This window comes from Ruditapes philippinarum, unplaced genomic scaffold (assembly GCF_026571515.1).
Source record: "Ruditapes philippinarum isolate M1 unplaced genomic scaffold, ASM2657151v2 ctg3119_1_1_1_1, whole genome shotgun sequence".
Classification (NCBI taxonomy): Eukaryota; Metazoa; Mollusca; class Bivalvia; order Venerida; family Veneridae; genus Ruditapes; species Ruditapes philippinarum.
Window position 1 is genome coordinate 66776 of NW_026852583.1, and position 23162 is coordinate 89937.

Below are 23162 nucleotides of genomic sequence, written 5' to 3' on the forward strand. Positions count from 1 at the left end.
CCCCTGTTTCTGAGATTTTGCAATTTTTATGGGGCGGTTTTAATTAATATCAAATATCGGTTTGGAAAAAAATTATATGCACAGCCACACCGAATCTGGCCCTTTTTTTTGTGTGCAAAGACTAAAAAATTTTTAAATGCTAGCAGTTAAGTAAGGGCTAGACCCTTAAAATAATAGTTCAAAAAATACAAATTTTTTTGTTTTTTGTTTTTTTAAAAAAAATGATCAAAAACAAAAGAAATTAAAAAATTTTACTATGGGAAAGTTTTTTTGGGTTAATTCTAAAAAAAAATTTAAAAAGAATTGTTTTTCAAAATAGTATAAATAAAAAATTATGAAAGTGAAATAATTCCAAGAAAATAAAACAGGGAGAAAAAGTATTTTTTTTTGGGGTCATTCATTCTTTTCTATGAGAAATATATTACAAACAATACTAGTGGTCCATCCATACAAACAATATAGCTTAGGTAAAAGTGGATTGGTCTATAATGGGAGCACTTTTCAAAAATATTTCAAATATTGATACAAACGATAGAAATATATCAATAATTGTTATTTTTGACCGATTCTATTATCTGCTATAAATAGATATGTTATAGCGGATCATATATCAACAACTCCCATATATAATTTGTTCATGTCTTTTGTCACGTTTAACTATAAACATTATCAACACAATCACACATTCCATAATAGTGCAGTTCACACTTCTACTCAATATATACAAAATCATTTTAAATCATTGACATAAAAAAGAAATTTACATGTGTCAAAATCAAGATGAAATTTTGTCTGTTATACGAAGTACATGACCGTAATATATATTAACATCTACACACACACTGTGTTGCCACTGAAATTACGTGCAAAAATATATATACAGAATAATTGTACAATAGGTGTCGATAAAAATACATTTTTAAAAGTTTTTTTTCTTGCCCATGCCACATTCATACAATTATGCACAATGACTATTTACAGAAGTCAGTATTAGGGTCAACTGTTCTTCATTGTTTCATTTTGCACGCAAAACTGCCGTACCATTATTCTACCTTGTTGTCTTTGACCGAAGTAACCATGTAAGAAAGTTCATCTGAAACATACGAGATAAAATATCAATAGTAAATACATAAAAAGTGTGCGCGTATACATCAATGGCGTTGTGGAATGAATAAATGAAATTTATATGAGCTTTGTGGGAAAAAATTCAATAAAGACATACATGACAATTAAAATCCAAGTTACATTATTTAACCTCATGTCACATTTTATAGATCATCGCCTAGCATATATCATAAAGTAATATTATTCAAGCTTCCTACCCAATCCGTTATTCTAATTTATGTACCTTATTATGTAAATGTGTAGATTATAAATAAATATTGTTTAAACTAATATTAAAAAGGAAGCACTTTGTTATTGATGAAACAAAAGTGAACAGCACACTTAGTTATCTGGTTTAATTAATGTCAGAAATTGGATGTAGCAGGATTAACAGTATATTACATATATAAAATATGAAAAAAACAAGATCAACAAGGAAGGGCGGCATTCAACAAACACACCCCAACACTGGACAACCGGCAAAGAGCCCAGCAGGACACTAAACAGAACAAGGCACAAGAGTAAAAAAAACGACAGAAGATTAAAGAAAATTTTGGTATGAAAATGATATTGATAAAATGGAAAGAAATATAAACCACTTGTTGTCTATGCAGACTGAATACGGAGAGGGAGACAAAAAGGCCATACATTTATATTTAACACATATAAAACATATTTACTTTGAACAAAATCTCTCGAATAAAACATATACAGATTTTGTTTGTTCAAAACAGAAATTATTATTACACATATGTAATAACAAGCTGTGTATGATGTGCCCATGCGTTTATCTTATCACATGTTCTATATTATTTTTAAAGCTTAAGCAAAGCCTTCAGTTTATCTTGACTACAAGTTTAACAAACATAATGCTTGGTTTTTTGTATGTTTGTATATTAATATCTTATACATGAAGGATGCTCTTTCATGTTCCATCACAATCTGCTTAAGGTACCGTGCTCTACTTATTCTCTCGAGTGTGGATACCTCTAAAAACTATAAATTTCTCGTTTTTGTTTATGCCTGACAATACTTTAAGTGATTGAATCATTGATCTACCAGCTTCTGGTGTATGTATTATTCAACCAATTATAAATATTTGATAAAAGCATGTCACATGTTTAAAATGCACATTTTTTTTTAATTCAGTTACATGCTAAATATAATACATGCTCGTATAAGCAATTGCAATACTCTGTATATGATTATTCCATGCAACTAATTTCTACATGCACCTTTTATTTTTAACTGTAGTGATTACATGCCGAGGAAAAAAGAAAGTATAGGTGAAAACAGAACTTGTTATTTCTTTCTCCCTTATGATGTATATTAATTACTTTATGCCAATATATATCACATGTACCCGTTACTTCTAAATAAATAGTTCATGTTGTTGACAGTCAATGTTCTAGTGGATCCTCCATATCAAACTATTCTATGTCCCTCCTTCAAAACTCAGTGTTATGTTCCATGTACTAGTTATTGCTTTCATTCCAATAAATATTGTTATGTTCAACGTTCTTGTAAATGCGCTCTGCAAATAATATTTGTGTGTCCCAGTTACTAGTAATTACTTCATGCCAATAAAATGCCATATGTACCATCAAAAGGTCAAAGCGTCATGCTATTATATCTATTCCGCATGCAACATGAATACCTATCAAGAATTGTAGTAAAACTCATCGTCATCCATTAAAAGCAGCTCATCTATATCACTAAGCTCATATTTATTTTTGCCTTGGTCATTCTGTTCGGCATTGTTTTCACCTTCGTCGTAATCATCATCATCATCCCCATCCCCATCCTCATCTTCGTCATCTTCATCGCTATCATCACTTACATCATAGTCTTCGTATATGCCTATCTGATCTGTTTAGGGCATTCAATAACTGATGGTAAATATGTTGTTTCGAAGCTGGCTTAGAACCATTAAAAATAGAGTATGGTTTGTTCTACACAATTCTTGGTTATATATAATAACCAAGTCTCTCTCCAAGCCACCCATTCATCAAGGGTTATTACAATATCTGACAGATCTAAAAGCTTGTCACAATCAAATTGGAAAAAAAAGTATACATTGTATTTGCCGTTACTTCTTCAGAAAACATCCGAAATGAAACTATTCTTCTAATAAGAAAGCAGAGGTTATCATCTTAAGAAGATATGAAAATTTCAGGCAATTAACTGAAAAAGTGTCGATGTAGAACGGCGAAATTCAATAGCACCCTTTGTTCAAAAATCAAAAATATATTTGTATCTTATCTACTATTTCTTTATTGTGGTCGCTAACTTTTCTCATTCAGAAGATTAAAGGTTTGACTTGAACCTTGTAGTAATCCTTAAAGCGGCAATCAGATTTAATTTTTGTCCGATAAACAATTCTATGTGTTTTAAAATAGTATCTCAGTAATTATATCTTGAACAAGTGCACCATATCATTGTTAAACCTTCTTCGAGAGCTATTTATAACGCATTAGTGTCATTTGTTTCTAAAAATTGAAGATCGAGAAAAGAATTGTCCGCTTTACTTATTTAGATTAAGAGAGCGGACCATTAGATTAGAAATATTGTGGGCTTTCATTATTGTTTATGTATTTTGTTATCGGCAACTGTCTTTTCCCACCTTATGTTTTATTTGACAATTATAATCATGATACGATTTATCGAAAAAAACAAACATTTTTTATCTTTAGAAAAACTTCATGGATTTCCTGTTTTGAGTTTAAGCTGATCGTTTAAGGTATTTAAACATCAAAAACATAAGCAATATGCATCATTACGAAGGTTATTCAAAAAATAATTGGACTGCGGCTCTACTGTATACATTTACACAATTTTACAAGAGAAATATAGGAACATGTCCTCTATATAAAGAGAAAATATCAATACAATATGTTTACAAATAACGATAACGTATATAAAGAAGAAAGACAAAGGTTTTACAATATCGGTTAAGATGACGTGTCTTGTGTAGGAAACAATTTGACTGATATTTTGAAATACGTGACAAGTTCCACACTTACTATGTTAATAAATACTTACTCTCCGTGACATATTCCTCCAAATTAGATCTGCAGGAGTCTGTAAACAAGTAAAAACGTGATAGAAAGATATAGTTCAAATTTCCCGTCTTACTTCAGTTGACAATCATGTATACAAATAAGCTTATCAACTTTAAATAGTGTTTACATTCAAAAAGGTTTAAACGAAAGTACACAGGACAACATGTATCCCAGGAGTTCTTAAGTAATATGAAAATTGTATGCCGTTAAAATTTTGGAAAACACTTATTAAAGCAAAACACAGATGTAAAGTACATATACATGTTTTAAAGAGGAAAAAATATTATATCAGCTAATTAGGTATCCAGTGCCGCAGAACTAAATAATATGTCTGATGGTTTGTGAGTGAAACAAGTATAAAAAAATTGCGATAGTGAAATAAAGGGTAAAAATAAATGAAAGCAAATCTCTCAGATGGATTTAAGATGGAGTAAAGGTTACATAAATGAAAGAAACGAATTGATAAAATAAATAGGGAGAAAAAAATCACTGAAAAGAAAACTGACGTATTGATACTAAAGCAAATGGCAAAATAACACCGTTAAATGGTGACCCTTGCCACCATTTCAAACCCGCGAAAAGTTTTATCGTTTTATCATAAAATGTCGGGGGCAACTTACAAACCCGCGAGATTTTCTGTCGATATCGTACAAAATGTCGCGAGGAATGTATAAACCTCGATATTTTATAACAGTTGCTGGAAACAGCAAGGAGCATTTTGACACCAGTGGCCGGTACCGTATGTGGTTTGACTCTCGTTAGTAGAAATCCGCGACATTTTTTGACATTGTTGTTGAAATTCTACAAAAAGTCGAGGAGAAAAATTATAGGCCGCGACTTTTTGTTCCTAAACAACGGTCTCATAAAATATCGATGCGAGTGACAGCAATTTTCAGCCAAGGCGTTTTGCGCAGAGACATATACCGGTATAAAAAGTCGAGTCTTAATCCTCAAACTCTACTTTTCATAAGGTATGCATCAAAACCAAATATAGAGGAATATAATGGTTGCAATCAGCAACTTAAAGTAAGCATGTTTGCATGGCTTAGTCTACTATGTAGAAAGAAAATGTCGCAGTTCCCTTCGTAAAATTCGACTTTGTACGACAGAAGTCTGGCAGAAAAACTTGAGGGCATCTATAAGCCGCGGCATTTTATACAATGTCGACATAAAATAACGCGAATTTTAAAGTTGTTCGCGAAATTTTATAAACTGACGGTAAAATTTCTCGCGGCTTTAAAATGGGCGCTACTCACCACCAAACCGTTGAGGTAAATATTTTGTTTCAAATTATAAACAAACCTTTATGCTCTCTAATTCATGATATGTCATATTTTAAATGAAATTCAAATTAAACTTACAGTTCTTATTGGGAATATCAACCATTTCCGGCTGCAGGCAAACCCAGAAAGCAACCTCGTACGTTTCCTGCTTAAATTCCTCGTCAAGTGTCTCGTTTCTTGACCACAAGACTATCTCCTCGCCTCCCTTGCTACACTGTCCGTGCTCGAGCATTTTAGTGCACATGTACGTCACTAGCACGTTTTTATAGTCCGTATAGATTATTTTATAAGGAACTGAAATTTTATTGGTTCTTTCGATTAGTGTGTTGCAAAAAGGTGCAATATCAATTGTTAGTGCATTTTAACTCATTATTGGTGTTATATTAAGAATAAATCTGGAGAAAAAATGCAATTTTGCATTCTTGAAATTATAAAATAATCCCAATTTATTTATCACTTAAGTATATTTTGTTACCTATCAAAAACAAATGCTATATTTATCCATGAAACACATAATATTCATTAATGTATTGGTCAAACTAAAATAATCTTCCAAATGGTACATTTCATGTTTTTCGTAACAAGCAAAACAATCAAAATAAATCAAGACAAGCGGGTTTAATTTTGCCACAAAAGTCGAAAAAAAAATACGTACTGTAGGAAACAAAATGTTCTGCCTCGTTGAATCTGTACAAAGAGTCTCCATTAATATCACTACTGCATCTAGCTATCATGGATGCATGCAATACCTCGGAACAGCTATAAAGGTAAAATATCGACAATTGATCAACCGAACAACTGATATTATCATATCTTTTTCAATATAACATTATTTCAGTTTTTTGCTTTCCTTGAACTGTTTCGATATAGAGCTATTACAGTGTTTGAATTTGATGTTATATACTACTCAAATGTTGCTATGCTAAAGGCTTTCCCTATTTGTCAGTCTGAAGTCTACAACTATATACATTTATTATATTAACATTTTAAAAACGTTTAGTGAGTGACTAGAAGGGTTGTCAATATATAATGACAGTTTCCCGTACACTCGTGCATTTATTTTATGCTTCATACATGTTCCCGAGACGTGTAATACTCAATATTTTCTTTCGCTTGAATATATGTATTATGTTAGATACGAGTGTAAGGACAAAAATGTGAATGAAAACATTGAAATCGTTGAGCAAGAGGCTTTTTATTGTGAAGTTGCTTGTCGCACGGCATGCACAATACGATTATTACTTAGGCCCAAGTGAGATGTCAGCTGTTTGGTACACCTGCAAGACTGTAAGGTGATGTGGACTGTAAGCTGATGTGGTTCATGAAATGTTATCTGCTCTTGCAAAGACCATGCATACCGGGCTTCCTGCCTCTAAAAAAAACTGCTACCTACGATATGTGGACTTTAACCAGTTTGGTTGGCGCAGGATGGATTCATGACATATCGACCTTACTGTTGATTCTTGGTACTTTGTTTGCTATACGGTTAGTCACGATAAAGTATGTCGCTGTCCAGAAGAAGATTTGTTTAATGTTGCAAATATTGCTGAATACGACCAGTGGAGTGGAGGTCCGTTAATGACCTTGTTTGGGGCGCAGTAAGTTGTTAAGCTGGTGAGTTAATAAATGAAGACCGTAATCTCCTTTCTATAGTAGGTTTAACATAAATAATTTGCGAGGTTTCAAAAGTATTGTATACAAACACAGTCAAGACTTTAGTTATTTTTTACCCTTCATATGAATCTACGTATGTAAATCCGGTATAGTAAATATTCAGCGTCTCGTTGCTAGGCGACGTAAAGTAGGCAACGGCAGATCTGACTGGAGGTTTGTATGTTGATGCAGATGATCTAGATATTTCATACCAGTAGCCATATATCTGTAGTATAAAACAAATGCATTAGGCATCTTATAAACATAAATAACACACATTACAATGCCTCAAAATGGAATATAAAACTTCGCTAAACAATAACAATGTACGATATTTATCTGGCTCAGTTGATTACTTTTTGAAAAAGTTATACGAATGCTCTTTTTAGAATTTATATTTCACAGCCGCTCCAAGCAGTTGTAAAATGTGGTCTGGCTGGCGTAAATCGTCACCCGTACCTAAATCAGAGATGCAAGATGTTTCCCAACTCTTTTTTTTTTTCTTTAATTCTGGATTTTAAAAACTTGCATTGATTGAGACTTATGATATGCTGAATTTATCAATGTGGTCTATACATAGGCCAGTTTGAAGTTTGCAAGTATTGCAACATTTTAAATTTTGTCGTGTTGGGCTTTCTTAAGGGATTTCGTTTTTTGTTTTTTTTTTCTCTATTCTATTTGGTTGACATCGTCGGATACCCACGGCCGAACCATTAACATTTATCAGCCGTGGGATTTTTTGCCGATATTCAGTCGATTAGAGGTGTGTCAAAGGCAGCTATATCATTGGCTGCCTCACGATTTCATGAGGCGATTAAAACCAATCAAAACGCTCGTTCTGTACGACGTTGGGTATTACAGATAATATTGCGACAACCATAAACGACGTGAAAAGCTCAACATCGAAAAATTATACGATTTCCAGCAAGAAAGTATAGATAATTTACTTATACAGCCTGAGGTTTTCCTTTCTGATTAATATCTGCTTGCAGAAGAACTGATTTGGCGATAGTTTTTGCCATTGATTTTAGCAAGACATGTACAACAGTTTTTAACCGTGGGCGCTGCCATTTTGTTTTTTATTGTTTTTTTTACCTCCGCTGTTGAAGAATATAGATTTGTTAAACGCGATGTCATTGGTAAATATTTTACGCACCTGTTGCTGTATATCGACGCCATCGATTCATTTTACCCACGGTTGATTGCATGTTATGTGACATGTTTATCAATCGTGGGTATCCGACGATGTTTGGTTGATGGCTTTGTTGTGATATTGCTACGAAGAATGAATAATCATTCTCTTTATCCTAAGTAAATTGCAACTAGAAATAATATGAATATAATACATGATATTTTCAAATAAACTTGACTTGTACATTCCAAACAAACACAAAAGTCAAATAAACTTGACTTGTACATTTCAAACAAAAACAACAATTAAATCATATCAATTTCTAAAAACATTTCTGAACCATCATGTTTGTAGTATATGAGATGTGAAACATATGGAGTGGTGAAATGAACATTGGGACATAATCATGGCATTTGGCCTAATGTTGATAAAGATAAGTGTCACCATTTGTGTATTTTAAGTAAATGTGTAAAGCTACTTGTTCTGAAAAAGAACTCACCATTTCTTGAGAATATTCATTGACGTCGGAGAATACTGTAATCGCATCGATGTCACACATGTCCGTATTTTTTTCAGTGTTTGTAGCATCTGTCATATTACACCAAACTGAAATACAGAAATTTATATTATTTGAATACAAAGTTACAAACAACTTAAACAAACCACGCTTAAATCCCCATACTTCTTAACCATAGCCTGATCTGTTTATCATCTAGGAACTGAAGTAACAAATACTTTTCAAGACTGACACTTCTTCAATTTAGTAAATTTAGAGGCGGCAGGGAGGTTGGGTTCTAAAAATTGATATAAATGTAAACTATGTCTTTCCTATTAAGATTGCTGGTATTGTTAAAGATATATTGCTGTAATTGTATAGCATTACCTGACTGGAGTTGTATATCATTTGGATCTAGACAAACACGTTTGGCAAGAACATTGATCATGTCCTGCTGTTCGTCTGTCAATATGAAATCTTCATCTGTTGTGTCGTTTTTCGAGAATACATTAAATTGTATACCATTTCTATCGCATTTTCCATCCAAAGTGCGGGAATTACAAACATACTCGACGAGAAGTTCTTCGTCTAGATAGAGGACTTTAGAAAATACTGCAATCAAAATGAAATAAAAAAAACTTATAGAGGATTGGAATAAGGGGAAATGAACGCCAGCATGAGATATCGACCCTTTACGTCGTTTTACAAATGACGTCAAAAGACGTAAACGTTGTCACTGACGTTAAAAATAATACATGCAATATTAATTACCCTTGAAACGTTAAAGATAAATATGAGTAGGTAAAAAGTTAAAAAAAAAAATTAAATTTATTTAAGAATTCAATATGCCAATTAAAAAAGGTAAGTGACGTTAAGAGCAGGTTTCTCGTGCCGACAATGTTATATATTTGTTTAATACTAAAGAGTTAGTATACAAGCATTTTGCGTGTATGATAATATCTGTCATATGTGGCGGATCTAATTGGAATATACGTCCCATTGTACTTGCCGTTGTGCAGTAACGAGACTTGCAAATTTACCGCCCAATGGACCCGAGAGACTGATTTTTTATCCGAAGTGCAAACACATGTGAGACGTCATTTCTTTCATATTCTAACATATTTTTTAAATTGTATACCTTGACAAAAAAATTTAAAAGTTGAAATTATTGTCATTTCATCACTTACTATTTTCTTACTATAACAAAGAATAATGTACATATTAATTCATAATGGCGCAACGTCATCATCATAATACCGAATGTGCCCAAATCACGCCATTTTTGAGCAAGTGACTCATCTGGCACCTCAAAGACAGGTGATATTTCCAGTATACGCACTGTATAAAATTATCGGAATCAGAGTCTGCTATGCTGGAAAGGAGGATTAAAAAGGATTTATCAATTTACTGAGTGCCTTACCAAAGTTTCCGTCACCATTTGTCACAAGAGCAATATGATCGGCTGTATCGATGCACATGTCACGTGACCTTGACCGGTACTCTGTACAACTGAAACAAGACAAAGACTTAGCGCAAAACGTATCTGTTGTAGTACCGAATTTAATTATAATATTCTCTTTTAAGAGTTAAAATTAACAACAACAAAAAAAGAATTCTAATTGACTTCCGTTAAAGATCCTGTATGTTGTAATTAAGGTTGTTACCACACTTAAGTGAAATTTTTATATATGTACTGTATATAATTATTATGCTTCTAAAACAATTTTCAAACATCGAAGAATATGTAAAATATGCACTGTACTGCAAATATTTGTGCAGAGTATATGTAATCATTAAAATACATGTATCTGCATTCATTTCTTATTGAAAAAAATTTGACTTACACTTTATAGAAAATAAATTTCTAATTACCTCCCTTTACTAACATGAAATGTAAATTTGGTAATATTTTTACAAATAATGCTTTTTGGGGGCTTACAATATAGATAAACCTTGATTTGATCATTATCTTTATGATATAAGCCCATAAAAATTTAGTTACAGGATCTTTGAATACTTGGTAATCTTTACTTTCAAGTTATATTTTCTTATTTAAATATTTCAACATACTTTTCCATATCTGGGGAGAATGCCACAATTCTCGTATCTATGCCCTCAGTGCCAGAGGTCAACGTTTTCTCCATAATGACGCCATTAAGTGACGTCATATTGTCGTATGATATGGACGAATAAAGATACCAGGTTCCAGCCATCTTTAAAAAAATACACACACACACAAAACGATAAATATAATACATATGAATGAACTGTGCCTGCTTCGTAACTGACTCAATTTAAACTTCAAAATATCAAATTAATAAATTGGAATGTTGTTAATTTCAAACTGGCCTGTTCAATTTATTTAGAATTACAGATATTTTTCATTACTGATTGCATAGATACAACAATGAATCTTTATTTCTTTATATACATGTATCTATGTTTTTGACTGAGTTATAGTTATACCCTTTTCAGTTTAAATATTTATTTTGCTAAAAGAAATTGTTATCAAACTTGGTAGATCTATGTGTTTTATGTTACAAAACTACAAACTATCACCTTCAAAGCTCAAAAGCGGTATTCTGTGTTATAAAGATCTCCAAACTCAAATTCATTTTTTGAAAATAGCAACCATTTGTGCTAGACTTGTTGCAGTGGTTGATAACTTTTTTAAAGTTTTAAAGTTGTCACATGACTACCATAGCATTCAAACAATTAAAACTATACAATACTAACCATAGTGCTTATGTAATCGTCATAAACTACGATTTCATCCAATTTGCAGTCTTCCGGTTGAATTTCTATTGAATGGAGTAAAAAATATTTAATATTGCCTATTCTTTTTCAGAAAAAATAAAGTTTATAAGTAAATACTATTTACAAACTAAATTACAGTATTAAAAAGTATCACGATAATTCATTTTATATTTGGTGGATATTTTTAAATTTTACACTATACATGTAGTTGTGTTCAGCGTTAGCCGGTGCTGGGGTGGGGGTTGGCATGAACAATAGCTTGCATCCACTCAACAGGCTCAAAGAAAACGAGCTTGTAATATTTTCAGTTTCGGCGTATCGATCAAGGTTTCTATACTAACAATTATTTATCTAATTTTTATTTTTGAATTTTTAAGGACATTGTCTTTTATTGAGACAAAGATTAGTGGTATTGAATACATTAACATACCGTATTTAGATACTTTTCTGATATAACTATTGATTAAAAAGAAAAGCAGTAAAAATAAAACAAATAAAATACATAATAAAGTAGGATGTAAAAGAGTTAAACATACTTTCGGGTTGAATCGTTACCCATTCGGAACAGTTAGCTGCAATGAAAACCGATTCAAATTTTCAATGAAAAGTATATTAAAAGAAATGAAAGAATAATGTAGTCATATATTTAAATATTTATTTATCAATTGTACTAGTGTCAAATGTTCTAACAAGATGATCATGTGATATTCGTTTACCGTAAATTGTGACACTGCTAAATTTAAATAATATCGCCAATGCATTTAATTTCTTATTTTTGTTAAATATGTCAACATTTGACAAATATAAGTTATATTCCAGACAAATGATTGTTGATTCTAATGATGCATAACTTTTTAATGTGACTTCTGTACTTTTCCCTTTATGCTTGCACAATTATTTCGTGAAATTGGGTCATAAATTTGTGCAAGCATAGCTGAAAAATAACAAGATTAACAATGAAATTTTTTGAACCGCTATAAGCGGAAATAACATGAACTATAGATACAAATGAATGAAATTTTTAAAGATATATCGAAAAAGATGGCAAATACCTTTCGGTGAAACAATCATACCGTAACAAAAGTCACATGATCACCCTAACGTTTAAATGTTGCTGATAATTATTTGTTAACAATAATGTGATTATTAAAATATTTTTGTCCAGGAACGATTTGCGGTTGGTGAACTTTTTTCCCCGGTAAAGTCAATGTGGCTTATTGCTGTGATCCGGCGTGAAAACTATGGTGGCTGATTTGTGCCATTCGTGTTTTGTCCCTATACAAACTACAAGCATCAGCACCATGGATTACACACGTGATTATAATAAAATAATCATTTTGAATTTGAATTTAAACAATAACAAGAAGTAGAAGAGGAAAAACGAACCAAGAAACTTTGTTTCAACCATGTCACCGGGTTTTATACAATTTTCAAGGATGCTATAAATAGCATTTCTTTTTTCATCACTGATATCACGTGACCTTCCGGATAACGTGACTTCCATGGCGTACTGATTGCAAGGTTCGTCCGTTTCTCCGGAATAGCATGCGTAAAATAATATATAGTCGTCATCTGCATATATAACCTTGGTCGGAGCTAAAAGGAAATATTTGAAATTATACAAAAGAAATACAGTGTCTAACATGATGGCGGCTTGGGAAGACGAACATACAGGATGTGCTCTTGCAACAAACTTCAACGTTGTGAACAGTGGCAGAATAAAAACCTAACTGGCACAGAAAAATAATAATATCGTATATAAAGAAAGAAAATGAAATGATTGCGGTTTCTAAGCGTAAATTAGTTATGGTTGATTCTACAGGTTCCATTTTCAATTTTCCGTTTTGAGAGTTCTTGGCGGTTTCCATTATTGATCATTTTTATTCATGTAATAATGCCATTAGTTTATCATGAAACTAAAACGTAATTGTAGGAAAGCAGTTATTTTGAATGAGAAAACGATAACAATCGATCCTGAAATAAAAAGACATTAAGGACGATTATGAAGAAATACGTACACCACTGAAACGAGTCGTCATCCCAACCAATCTTGCCAAGCCTGTCTGAGTCGGAGTCTTCAACTGTCCTAGACATGCCTTGTATAGCCGTCATGCAGTAAGGGGTACTGAAAATATAGTGAAAATATAGATTATATCTAACACCAAATTTTGAATCAAATGCCTAGTATTCAGTTGATATTCAAATAATTACATGAATGCATTTTCATTAAAAGAACTTAGTATCAACATAAAACCAAGTAAAAAGGTTCTCACTGTATAGCTTTTTGTATGTTTTTCAATAGCAAAATAAGCTGAACTATGCTTAGGGTTTTGTTTGTTTGTTGTTGTTTTTTTTTTTGGTTGATTTTTTTTTGTGCCAAGATACTTTTATAAATTTGTAATTGTCAACCGCTTTTGTTAGCCTACTATGGTCACTTTGCAAAAAGAAAATATATACAATGTATTATGTATGACACATATCAATACAAGTCTGTTGGCAAAACTTTGTTATTATTCGAATATCATATCATTCTCTAAAAATGTAATAAGCTATATTTTCTACCCATTTTCGTATTCAGGATTAACAATAGTGCCGGTATAATAACTGTATATTTGATTGGTGGATTCGTCATATCTATGAAAGTTCACCACTGACTCCATCTTGTTGAACGTAAATCTCGTGCGTGCAATCTCGTACCATAATCCTGCCAACTAAAACGTTCGGAAATAATAAAGATACAGTTTTTGAAATCAATCATTTCTACAGTTTTTGAAATCAATCATTTCTAAATCATTTCTACGGTTTTTGAAATCAATCATTTCTAAATCATTTCTACAGTTTTTGAAATCAATCATTTCTAAATCATTTCTACAGTTTTTGAAATCAATCATTTCTAAATCATTTCTACGGTTTTTGAAATCAATCATTTCTAAATCATTTCTACAATTTTTTGAAATCAATCATTTCTAAATCAGTTCTACGGTTTTTGAAATCAATCATTTCTAAATCATTTCTACGGTTTTTGAAATCAATCATTTCTAAATCATTTCTACGGTTTTTGAAATCAATCATTTCTAAATCATTTCTACGGTTTTTGAAATCAATCATTTCTAAATCATTTCTACAGTTTTTGAAATCAATCATTTCTAAATCATTTCTACGGTTTTTGAAATCAATCATTTCTAAATCATTTCTACAGTTTTTGAAATCAATCATTTCTAAATCATTTCTACAGTTTTTGAAATCAATCATTTCTAAATCATTTCTACGGTTTTTGAAATCAATCATTTCTAAATCATTTCTACAGTTTTTGAAATCAATCATTTCTAAATCATTTCTACAGTTTTTGAAATCAATCATTTCTACAGTTTTTGAAATCAATCATTTCTAAATCATTTCTACAGTTTTTGAAATCAATCATTTCTAAATCATTTCTACAGTTTTTGAAATCAATCATTTCTAAATCATTTCTACAGTTTTTGAAATCAATCATTTCTAAATCATTTCTACAGTTTTTGAAATCAATCATTTCTTCAATCGTTTCGTACAGGCACATTATGCCTAGATCTTTTTTCTAAAATTCTTTAGACATATCAAACATATGTTTTGATAATGGATTAAGAGCATATTACATGTTGAACAATTGACAAAAATGGTGTTGCACATGCAGTTATGTGTGGTAAATTTGAAGATAGCAAAATGTAAAGAAAGTAGTATTTTGACACCCGTTCAAAATATTAATTCACTATTATTATACCAATTGCCAACATAGTAACAGTATAAAAATAGTTCATCTATATGACAAATAATTATTCTTTTGGAAACTGTAACAAGATTTAAAAAATAATAACTTTTTGAAAAATAAAAATGATAGCATTTCTGATGCATACTGTGCCTTTAATCTGCAGTCCTAAAATAATTTTGACATTTATAGTTGTAGAAAGTTTTATATATGACGAGTTGCATGATGGTATTTCCGCAAGATCTAGGAAAAAATTGTCTTATAAGTCTTAAAAAATCTATATATAGACCAATATAAAAGAAAATCAGATTTTTTTGATTTTTTTTTAATAATATTTGGATACTGAATTGCATAATTGCATATATAACAAGATTAAACACATTTTAGGTCAAATCATTGCGATATGTACCTGAGAGCTGTTGAAATGTTTCTGTAGTGGGATGTTGTTCACGGCACACTGATCATTTGTGGTTGTAATAGGATCTGTAAAATAACATTTTCTTTTTCTTTTTTCTGTAATTTCTCATTTAGCTAGGTTTGCTAAATTATAAAGCATTCATCTATGTTCTTTTTGTTCACGATACAGTATATTTTGTTGAATTATCGATTGACTTTAAAAAGGAGTAAATTGTTGGTACACTGATGGCAGGGTACAAACTAACAGTTAAAAGGCGGCGGTTTAGGTCGAATCCCGCCAAGGACTTTGCATTCTTTCATGTAAGGAAGCTATCAAGCTAGCATACGGACCATCGGTGGTTCTACTAAGGCACCTGAGGTCATCCTCGGCCAGTAAAGATGAAAAGTCGCCATTTAATCTATATGTATAATGTGTTTGTGCGACGTTATACCCAACCAAAAAATATTAAAAGGTACAAATGACTTTTTAGTAAAATTGTTTCTACAATGTTCAAATAAAGCATTCAGAATGATTATTTTTTTTTTTTTTGCATAATTGAAAGCAAAAATACCGGCTTCCTTTAGATCCTTTGCTCTCTGTTTTGCTGCCGCTAAAATCTCGGGAACTTTGCATAAACCTGTAAACGTTACGATAAGAAAATATTATCCTCGTATAGCAATGTATTTTATTTGATTGCGGTTCGGGTTATATATGTTATTCTGTCTCAAATAGAAATTGGAAACGATTAGGAAACAACAAATAAAAAGTTATGCATGTGAATAATATAATTATTCTGATCCAATAGGAAATAAGGAAACGATACTCAATCATTATTATATGCAATTGTATTGAAAAATAGGGAAAAGGTGTATTACTATGTAATATAATTATGTTGATGCTAACAAGAGAAGTTTTTATTTTACAAATATCACAATTCGCAATTATTGACAAAGCCATTATAGTTCATAGTTACATTTTTTGGTATATAAACATATGAATTATATTGATCTATGTCAACAATAAATTTGTCAATAAATTAAACAAAGTAATAATACTATATAACTAAACTGATATCTGCTGGTCAATAGAAATTCCCGTGGGAAAAAAATAAAAGATTTCAACAAAGCATTGAAGAAAATAAATATAAAGTTACATTGTTAAACAATTTAGGGACAAATGCCATGGGAAATATAGGAAGCTATGAATGTTGGGGTTGTAGTCTCCTTTGTTTATCATATGAAAAAAATATAGTTAAAAACAATATATCTAATTCCAAGTAAACACAGTCCCTGATCCATGGTAAAAATATGCCTAACTGACTGGCCTCGCACGCCCGGGCTTTGGGTGACGAAGTCTAGAGTCAATAATATGAGCCGCGCCATGACAAAACCAACATAATATGTTTGCGACCAGCATGAATCCAGACCAGCCTGCGCATCCGCGCAGTCTGATCAGGATCCATGCTGTTCGGTATCAGTTTCTCTACTTGTAATAGGGTTTGTAAGCGAACAGCATGGATCCTGATCAGACTGCGCGGATGCGCAGGCTGGTCTTGATCCATGCTGGTCGCAAACGCAGTACGTTGGTTTTGTCATGGCGCGGCTCATATTATTGAATATCTCACACAGTTTGACAGATTCTTTAACAGACTATTTTATATATTTGATATGCTTTTTATAAAAGCTAAAATTATTGAGAAAAAAAAAACATTTAAAAAAAATGTCATTTAGGAAAAATGAATGTGTTAAGACATAAGTACCGGGCTGTGTTGCCTCTAGAATGCTTGCTTGGACACAGAGCCGTTTGCCAGACCTCTTGATGTATCCATTGACATCCTTCTTGTTTGGATTCAGTTGTTTCGAGATAATCTCTATTTGCATGCCGTTTTTCTGGCATTGAGCACGTGATCCCGGTCGAAATTTGAAGCAATAATATACTAGTGCTAGGTTTTTATAATCAGTAAATGATATGATTAAAATCGCTGAAATAGAAATTAAAGTCAAACAATATAATTGTGCAACTTAATGTTAGCAAGGATTATTATCAATTACAGTACATATACAACCTCTGTGAAGGAAAGCCCTTTTAGAGACTATGATTTCGGATGGTTCCTTATATATGTATGGATTTAGAGACATTGATTTTTTTGTAAAGTCTTACTTATGGGTACAATTGCTACTGTTTTGTAAAGAGGTTATTTATCAACACAGGGTAATCCTGAAGAAGTTGCCTTTTTTTTCATTTTATAATTCGGAAAATTTTCCCATTTTCTCTCTGAATTATTTGCTATAATAAATATGAGATATATTCCCTCTCATATTATTTCTGTTTAAAAATTACAATCCGTGTTTACATGGCATTTTTTTACACCAGGATACATTTCAGTTTTTTAAGTTTGATGAAACTCTAACGCGGCACTAGTGCTTTATTTGAGACCAACATGACCAATATAATTTTGGGGGAAGACGCCAACAGTTTAGTCTGGTCAGACACTAATTATATGGTGTTGCTTTTACCGTATATAGACAAAGAATTATTAATATACTATAGTATTATTGTAACCGTATTCGCTGTAAAATCACATTTGCTGATAAAAAGTGAGTACAGAACTTCTTTGGTACAATATTATTTATTCAATCTTTTCTTTTCTATGATTTATAATGCATGTATATTTAACTCACAGTTATCACTCGTTTGGCGGTTTGTACGGAGTGTATATTGTCCGGGGCGACCGTTCTTTACCAGTTTTCCGGACTCCACTGGAAGGCATTTATCACCGCTATATTGTGAATAGAAACTTACAAACTCAATCTTTGTTAAACTCAGATATAAATGACATCGCAGAAAAGAAACATATTGCTTGGAAATTATAGATGTGAGAAAAGTTACCTTTATGAAAAATTTGTTATTTATTTTTATCATTCATTATTACTACATATATTGATCTGCTAAGTTTTGCAAGGAATCGTTAATGGTCGCCTAGAAACATAATATATGCGTACTAAAATATACATAAAATAATCAAATAAAAAAACAGAGGCAAAACTTACATTTGACCGGTATATGAGAAGCCGAAAGATCCATCTTCAGCTTTTTCTATCTCAAGAGAAAACGATTCAAAGGTATAATCTCCCCACGCAAATGTGGTTCTTGTCACCGTAAACCATGTCCCAGCAAACTATAATAAGAAAATTAGAACCCCACCGGTCTTTCGTAAATATCTCAGTTGCAAACTGTTAGTTCAAAAATTCAAAATTTTGACGTCAGTCAGTCAACAAAGTAAACTTACTAAACCTGTCCTGAAACAAGAAAATTACCTTATTCCATCAAGATTGAGGAAAAATTCATTTGAAAATCACTATGTCCAATCACCATGTTCAACTTATATCAAATAATATGATTGTAAACTTGTTCTTTTACTGTACTCCATAAATGAATCGTTAGGAAAACTATCAAAATTAACACGGTAGATAGTTATCATTACGTTTTTATTATTGTAACTTAACTGATTTTGAAAAGTGGGATTGGTAATGAGTTCCATTCATAGATGTTTTAAACATGGTGATTTTCGACATTTCATGTTACAATAAAGTCAAGATAATTTTGGAACTTCAATTCATTATATTTTAAAAAAATATAGTGCCCTTTTATATGTCGTGGTAATTTTGGAGTACTAGTGCCTGTGCGTAGTAATCTTACTATAGATATTGTTTCGACTATAGTATACATTAAAAACTGTAATGCATGGACTACTTTAATGGCGTATAAAGCGCGCTCTATTTTTCACAAAAACGTCTTTGCTTGCTATGTATGAATTTCTTTTCCATCGTGTTGATCTGGATTCTGAAGTATCAAAATGTTTTATTATTGCGTCATCAAAATGTTACCAGCCATATAAACAGCTTTCTCAAATGCATTTATATTTGGCATGATTTAAGCGACCACTTCCGATGTAAAAAGAGTCCTCGTTTGGCATATGTTGATAATATAAAGTTTTAATATCCAGCCTTACTTTTGACATTCTGATTATGAAAATAACGTATTCAAGGACATATTTGTGGTATGATAAAGTCAAAACGGAAGTCATTATTTTCAAGTGCCATATATAAAATTAAACATAATTATATTCTCTACAAGATCAAGGTCGTGGCATGCCTTTTCTTTCGACTTTATATATTAATTATTTAACCTTTTTCTTTCTTTCTTCTTTTATGTGTGGGGTGGGTGAAGTGTGGGTGTTGTATTTTCTTTTTCTTTATTTACTTATTATTTATTTATTCTTTCATTTATTAATTAATTTATTTATTTGTATAAATGTACATGTTTTTCTTTCTTGGCAAGCAGCCCGTCTAATATTACGCAGGAACAGATTTTAAGACAGAAAGTTTACCCTGTAAATCTTGTTGTTCTTATCTTGTTTCGCATTTTTTTACCAGTCTTATCTACTTTTTGGACATGTGTTGAGAAAACTGGAAAATTGCGGTTCATAATCTCTTTTATAATCTTATCGCTTTCTCCTTTCCTTTCCTCTTTTATAATTTCACCGAGAAAATGCTGCTAGGTCATTTTAATCTATGATACAAGAGCTAGATATGGGTCAAGATTCTAGAGGATATAAACTTCTGGGAGAAGACAAATCAGTGTTTAGAAAATGTTCTTTGCAGCATGAGATAGTACACTGCTATAGAGAATATATTAAAGTACATGTATAACTCACTTTTTTAATCTACTGGCAGCATTTTTCGGGTCAAGATTCTAGCGGATATAAACTTCTTGGAGAAGACAAATAAGTGTTTGGTTTAAACAATATTTATTTCTTCATCAATATTTACAGACAAGATTACAATATATAAATTGCATTCAGGATTGAGTAGAAAGCTTAGAGCTTATATGAAACTCTCTCCTGTAAAAACATATTTATATAATATAATGGAAAGTGTAGGTCCTATTTAAGAATATTACAAGAATTAAAATGTATTGACACTTTAAATGATTTCTATAAGTATAAGTGTTTAGAAACGTTCTTTGCAGCATGAGATAATTGTACTGCTATAAAGAATAAAGTACATGTATAACTCACTTTTTTAATCTACTGGCAGCATTTTTCAACACAGATTATGAGTTAAGATATATGAGCCGTGTTACGACAAAACCAACATAATGGGTTTGCGACCAGCATGGATCCTGACCAGCCTGCGCATCCACGCAGTCTGATCAGGATCCATGCTGTTCGCTTACATACAAACCCTATAACAAGTAAAGAAACTGATAGCGAACAGCTATGAAACGTTGTTACCCTTCATGTTAATATTTTACGTACAATATGCTATGCTTACATTATCATGTCTCATTCTTAATAGAATGTCCCGTTGTATCTACTTGTATAGAAAAACCCACCCAACGATGATTATTAATTAATAAACAAACATAAAAAAGCTCCACTGAGGTGCAAAAGCCTAAGATATAACATTTTAAAAAATCTCGAATGGAGGAAACATATGTAAAAGATAATAAATAAGTATACATGTACCCAGAATAAATAGAAAATCTACTTTTAGTGCGATTTTAATCCGGTTTCAGGTAAGGCGTTTAAACGCTTTTCATTTTTTGGTAATAACTTTTCACAATATAAATTTTATAAAAACAAACATCCTTTTTTTACAATATAAATGTTATAAAACAATCATCAGAGAAGCCTCAGTGAAGATCCTTAAACGAAAATATAATTTTCAATACCTTAATTGATTATTGATAATGTAATGCAGTCAAATACTTGCTTAAGACCACCACAGTCTAAGACCACATAATATGGAAAATCCTGTTATAATTATAAAAGACCAATATTACTGTGTCTAATATTTAAAAATTCTGTCAGGCAATAAAGTACACATTTATTTGGAGATCGAGTCACTTTTTCCGAAAAGTTTATCAGAGAACCTTGAGGACACGTCAATGTAACGAAGTATTCGCCTTTTTATCGGACATTGAATTATTGACCCTCTATTATCTGTCCGTCCGTCTGTTTAAGCCATGTAAGGCCACTACAATATACATCTATTTTTGTACAATTACGATAACAATAAATAAATATTTTTTACCTTTCAAAAACTTCTACATATCTCAAAACATCGCAGATTACATGTACATATTTTGTGCTTGAGTAGTACTCGTACTTACCACATAACAAATCATGCTATGAGAAGAAGATTTCTTCTTCTACGCAAGGAACAATCATCAGATATATATAAATGGTTCATATATTCATTAAACACAACATTTTATTATTATTTGAAATTTTAACGACTATATATAATACTGGGTACAAAAAGTGCGCTTATCACATCTCAGACAAAGTTATTTCTTTAAAGTTTTGAATACCGTTAAACTGTGTATTTAGTATAAGTAAAACAGACTGAATATATGCTATATAATTGAACGATGTCGTTGATTTTAATATTTTAAGATAACTTACTTTGTTCAAATCAAATCCTTTATGTACGGGTATCCTTTTCAAAGTCCGTGTGCATTTCTTTGCCGAATAAACAGGCGAAACGAAACAAACAAACAGGAGAAAAAGAACGCACAATTTTTTGAAAGTAAATGAAAAATACGTTTTATTCATTTTAAAAATCCCTTGTAAATTTTAGATGAAACAATATATAACAAATACGGAAAAAATAAGACACAATCACATAAAATGTTACATGAGTACAGTTAGGCAATACTTGCGGAGTCTAATGCAGAATTAAATAATGAGTATTTATTAAAATAGTCAGGTGGTAGTGTCACGTGATAGTGTGGTCTGATTCTGATCACCTGCGCGCGCACTTTTGGTTCAGTGATATTTTAGGTACAGCGAACACTACGTGTTTACAAACATTTAAATTTCAGTTAAGTTCAAGTTTGATCTGGATTTTGTATAAACATTTATTTAGATGTGTCTAAATAAACAACCTAAGGAAAAAAGTTCAGTTTCACAAGAGTTTCTTCATGTTTTGAATTAAATATTATCAACAACACGGATTAAACATGTTTACCGAATAAAAGATAAGCACAAAATAAAGAGGCAAACGAGTGCTGAACACATTAGTTAGAAAGTTTTACATATTGTCTGTGAATCAGCTGGAAAAAAACACTCTCCTTTTGCAGCGAAATATCTTTTCACATAAAAGAATCTCTTCTTGAATACTGTTATGTCTAGTTACTCAATTAAATCTTATTATATTTTTGTGTCCTGTTCTATAAAAAACCTGTTATTTCACATATTTAGTTCATGTATCCAGTACTGTCATAATTATACATATAATAAAATATCTCTGGTATATGCAGTGGGCATTTAAATTTGAAATTTCATAGTATAAACCCGAGTACGGTTTTGTCAAAAATACTAAATTAAAGATATAGTTTAAATTCAGGGAGGCATATAATAAAAAGTTTTATTTCACAACCAGTACAGCATCTTGCACCAGGTGATTCAGTCTAACAAATTTATCCTTGTTTTTCATTTCCAGAGTTCAAAGTGTTGATATCAAATCC

The 23162-nt window shown here is 31.4% G+C and overlaps 1 protein-coding gene across 1 annotated transcript; it reads right to left on the reverse strand.

The window, feature by feature from the left end:
* Positions 1–393: 393 nt before the first annotated feature.
* Positions 394–22294, reverse strand: LOC132717704 (uncharacterized). The gene is made up of 21 exons (XM_060701257.1): positions 22099–22294; positions 18677–18804; positions 18308–18405; positions 17386–17607; positions 16198–16263; positions 15639–15712; positions 14050–14198; positions 13506–13612; positions 12874–13083; positions 12024–12059; positions 11467–11531; positions 10801–10943; positions 10151–10239; positions 9118–9342; positions 8734–8840; positions 7180–7328; positions 6105–6208; positions 5528–5743; positions 4147–4185; positions 2762–2973; positions 394–1093 (listed from the first exon to the last, which is right to left on the reverse strand). Exons 1-20 carry the CDS (start codon positions 22246–22248, stop codon positions 2765–2767), a joined length of 2586 nt encoding a protein of 861 aa, XP_060557240.1. The 5' UTR covers positions 22249–22294; the 3' UTR covers positions 394–1093; positions 2762–2764.
* Positions 22295–23162: the final 868 nt, after the last annotated feature.

Bases quoted from the DNA above. Each gene is read 5' to 3' on its own strand.
- LOC132717704 (XM_060701257.1), bottom strand. From the start codon at position 22,248: ATGAATAAAACGTATTTTTCATTTACTTTCAAAAAATTGTGCGTTCTT. The intron at 16,264-17,385 runs GTACTTATGTCT...TAACGTTTACAG, and splicing joins TCTAGAGGCAACACAGCCCG to GTTTATGCAAAGTTCCCGAG. The intron at 5,744-6,104 runs GTACGTATTTTT...ATAAAATTTCAG, and splicing joins AGAACATTTTGTTTCCTACA to TTCCTTATAAAATAATCTAT.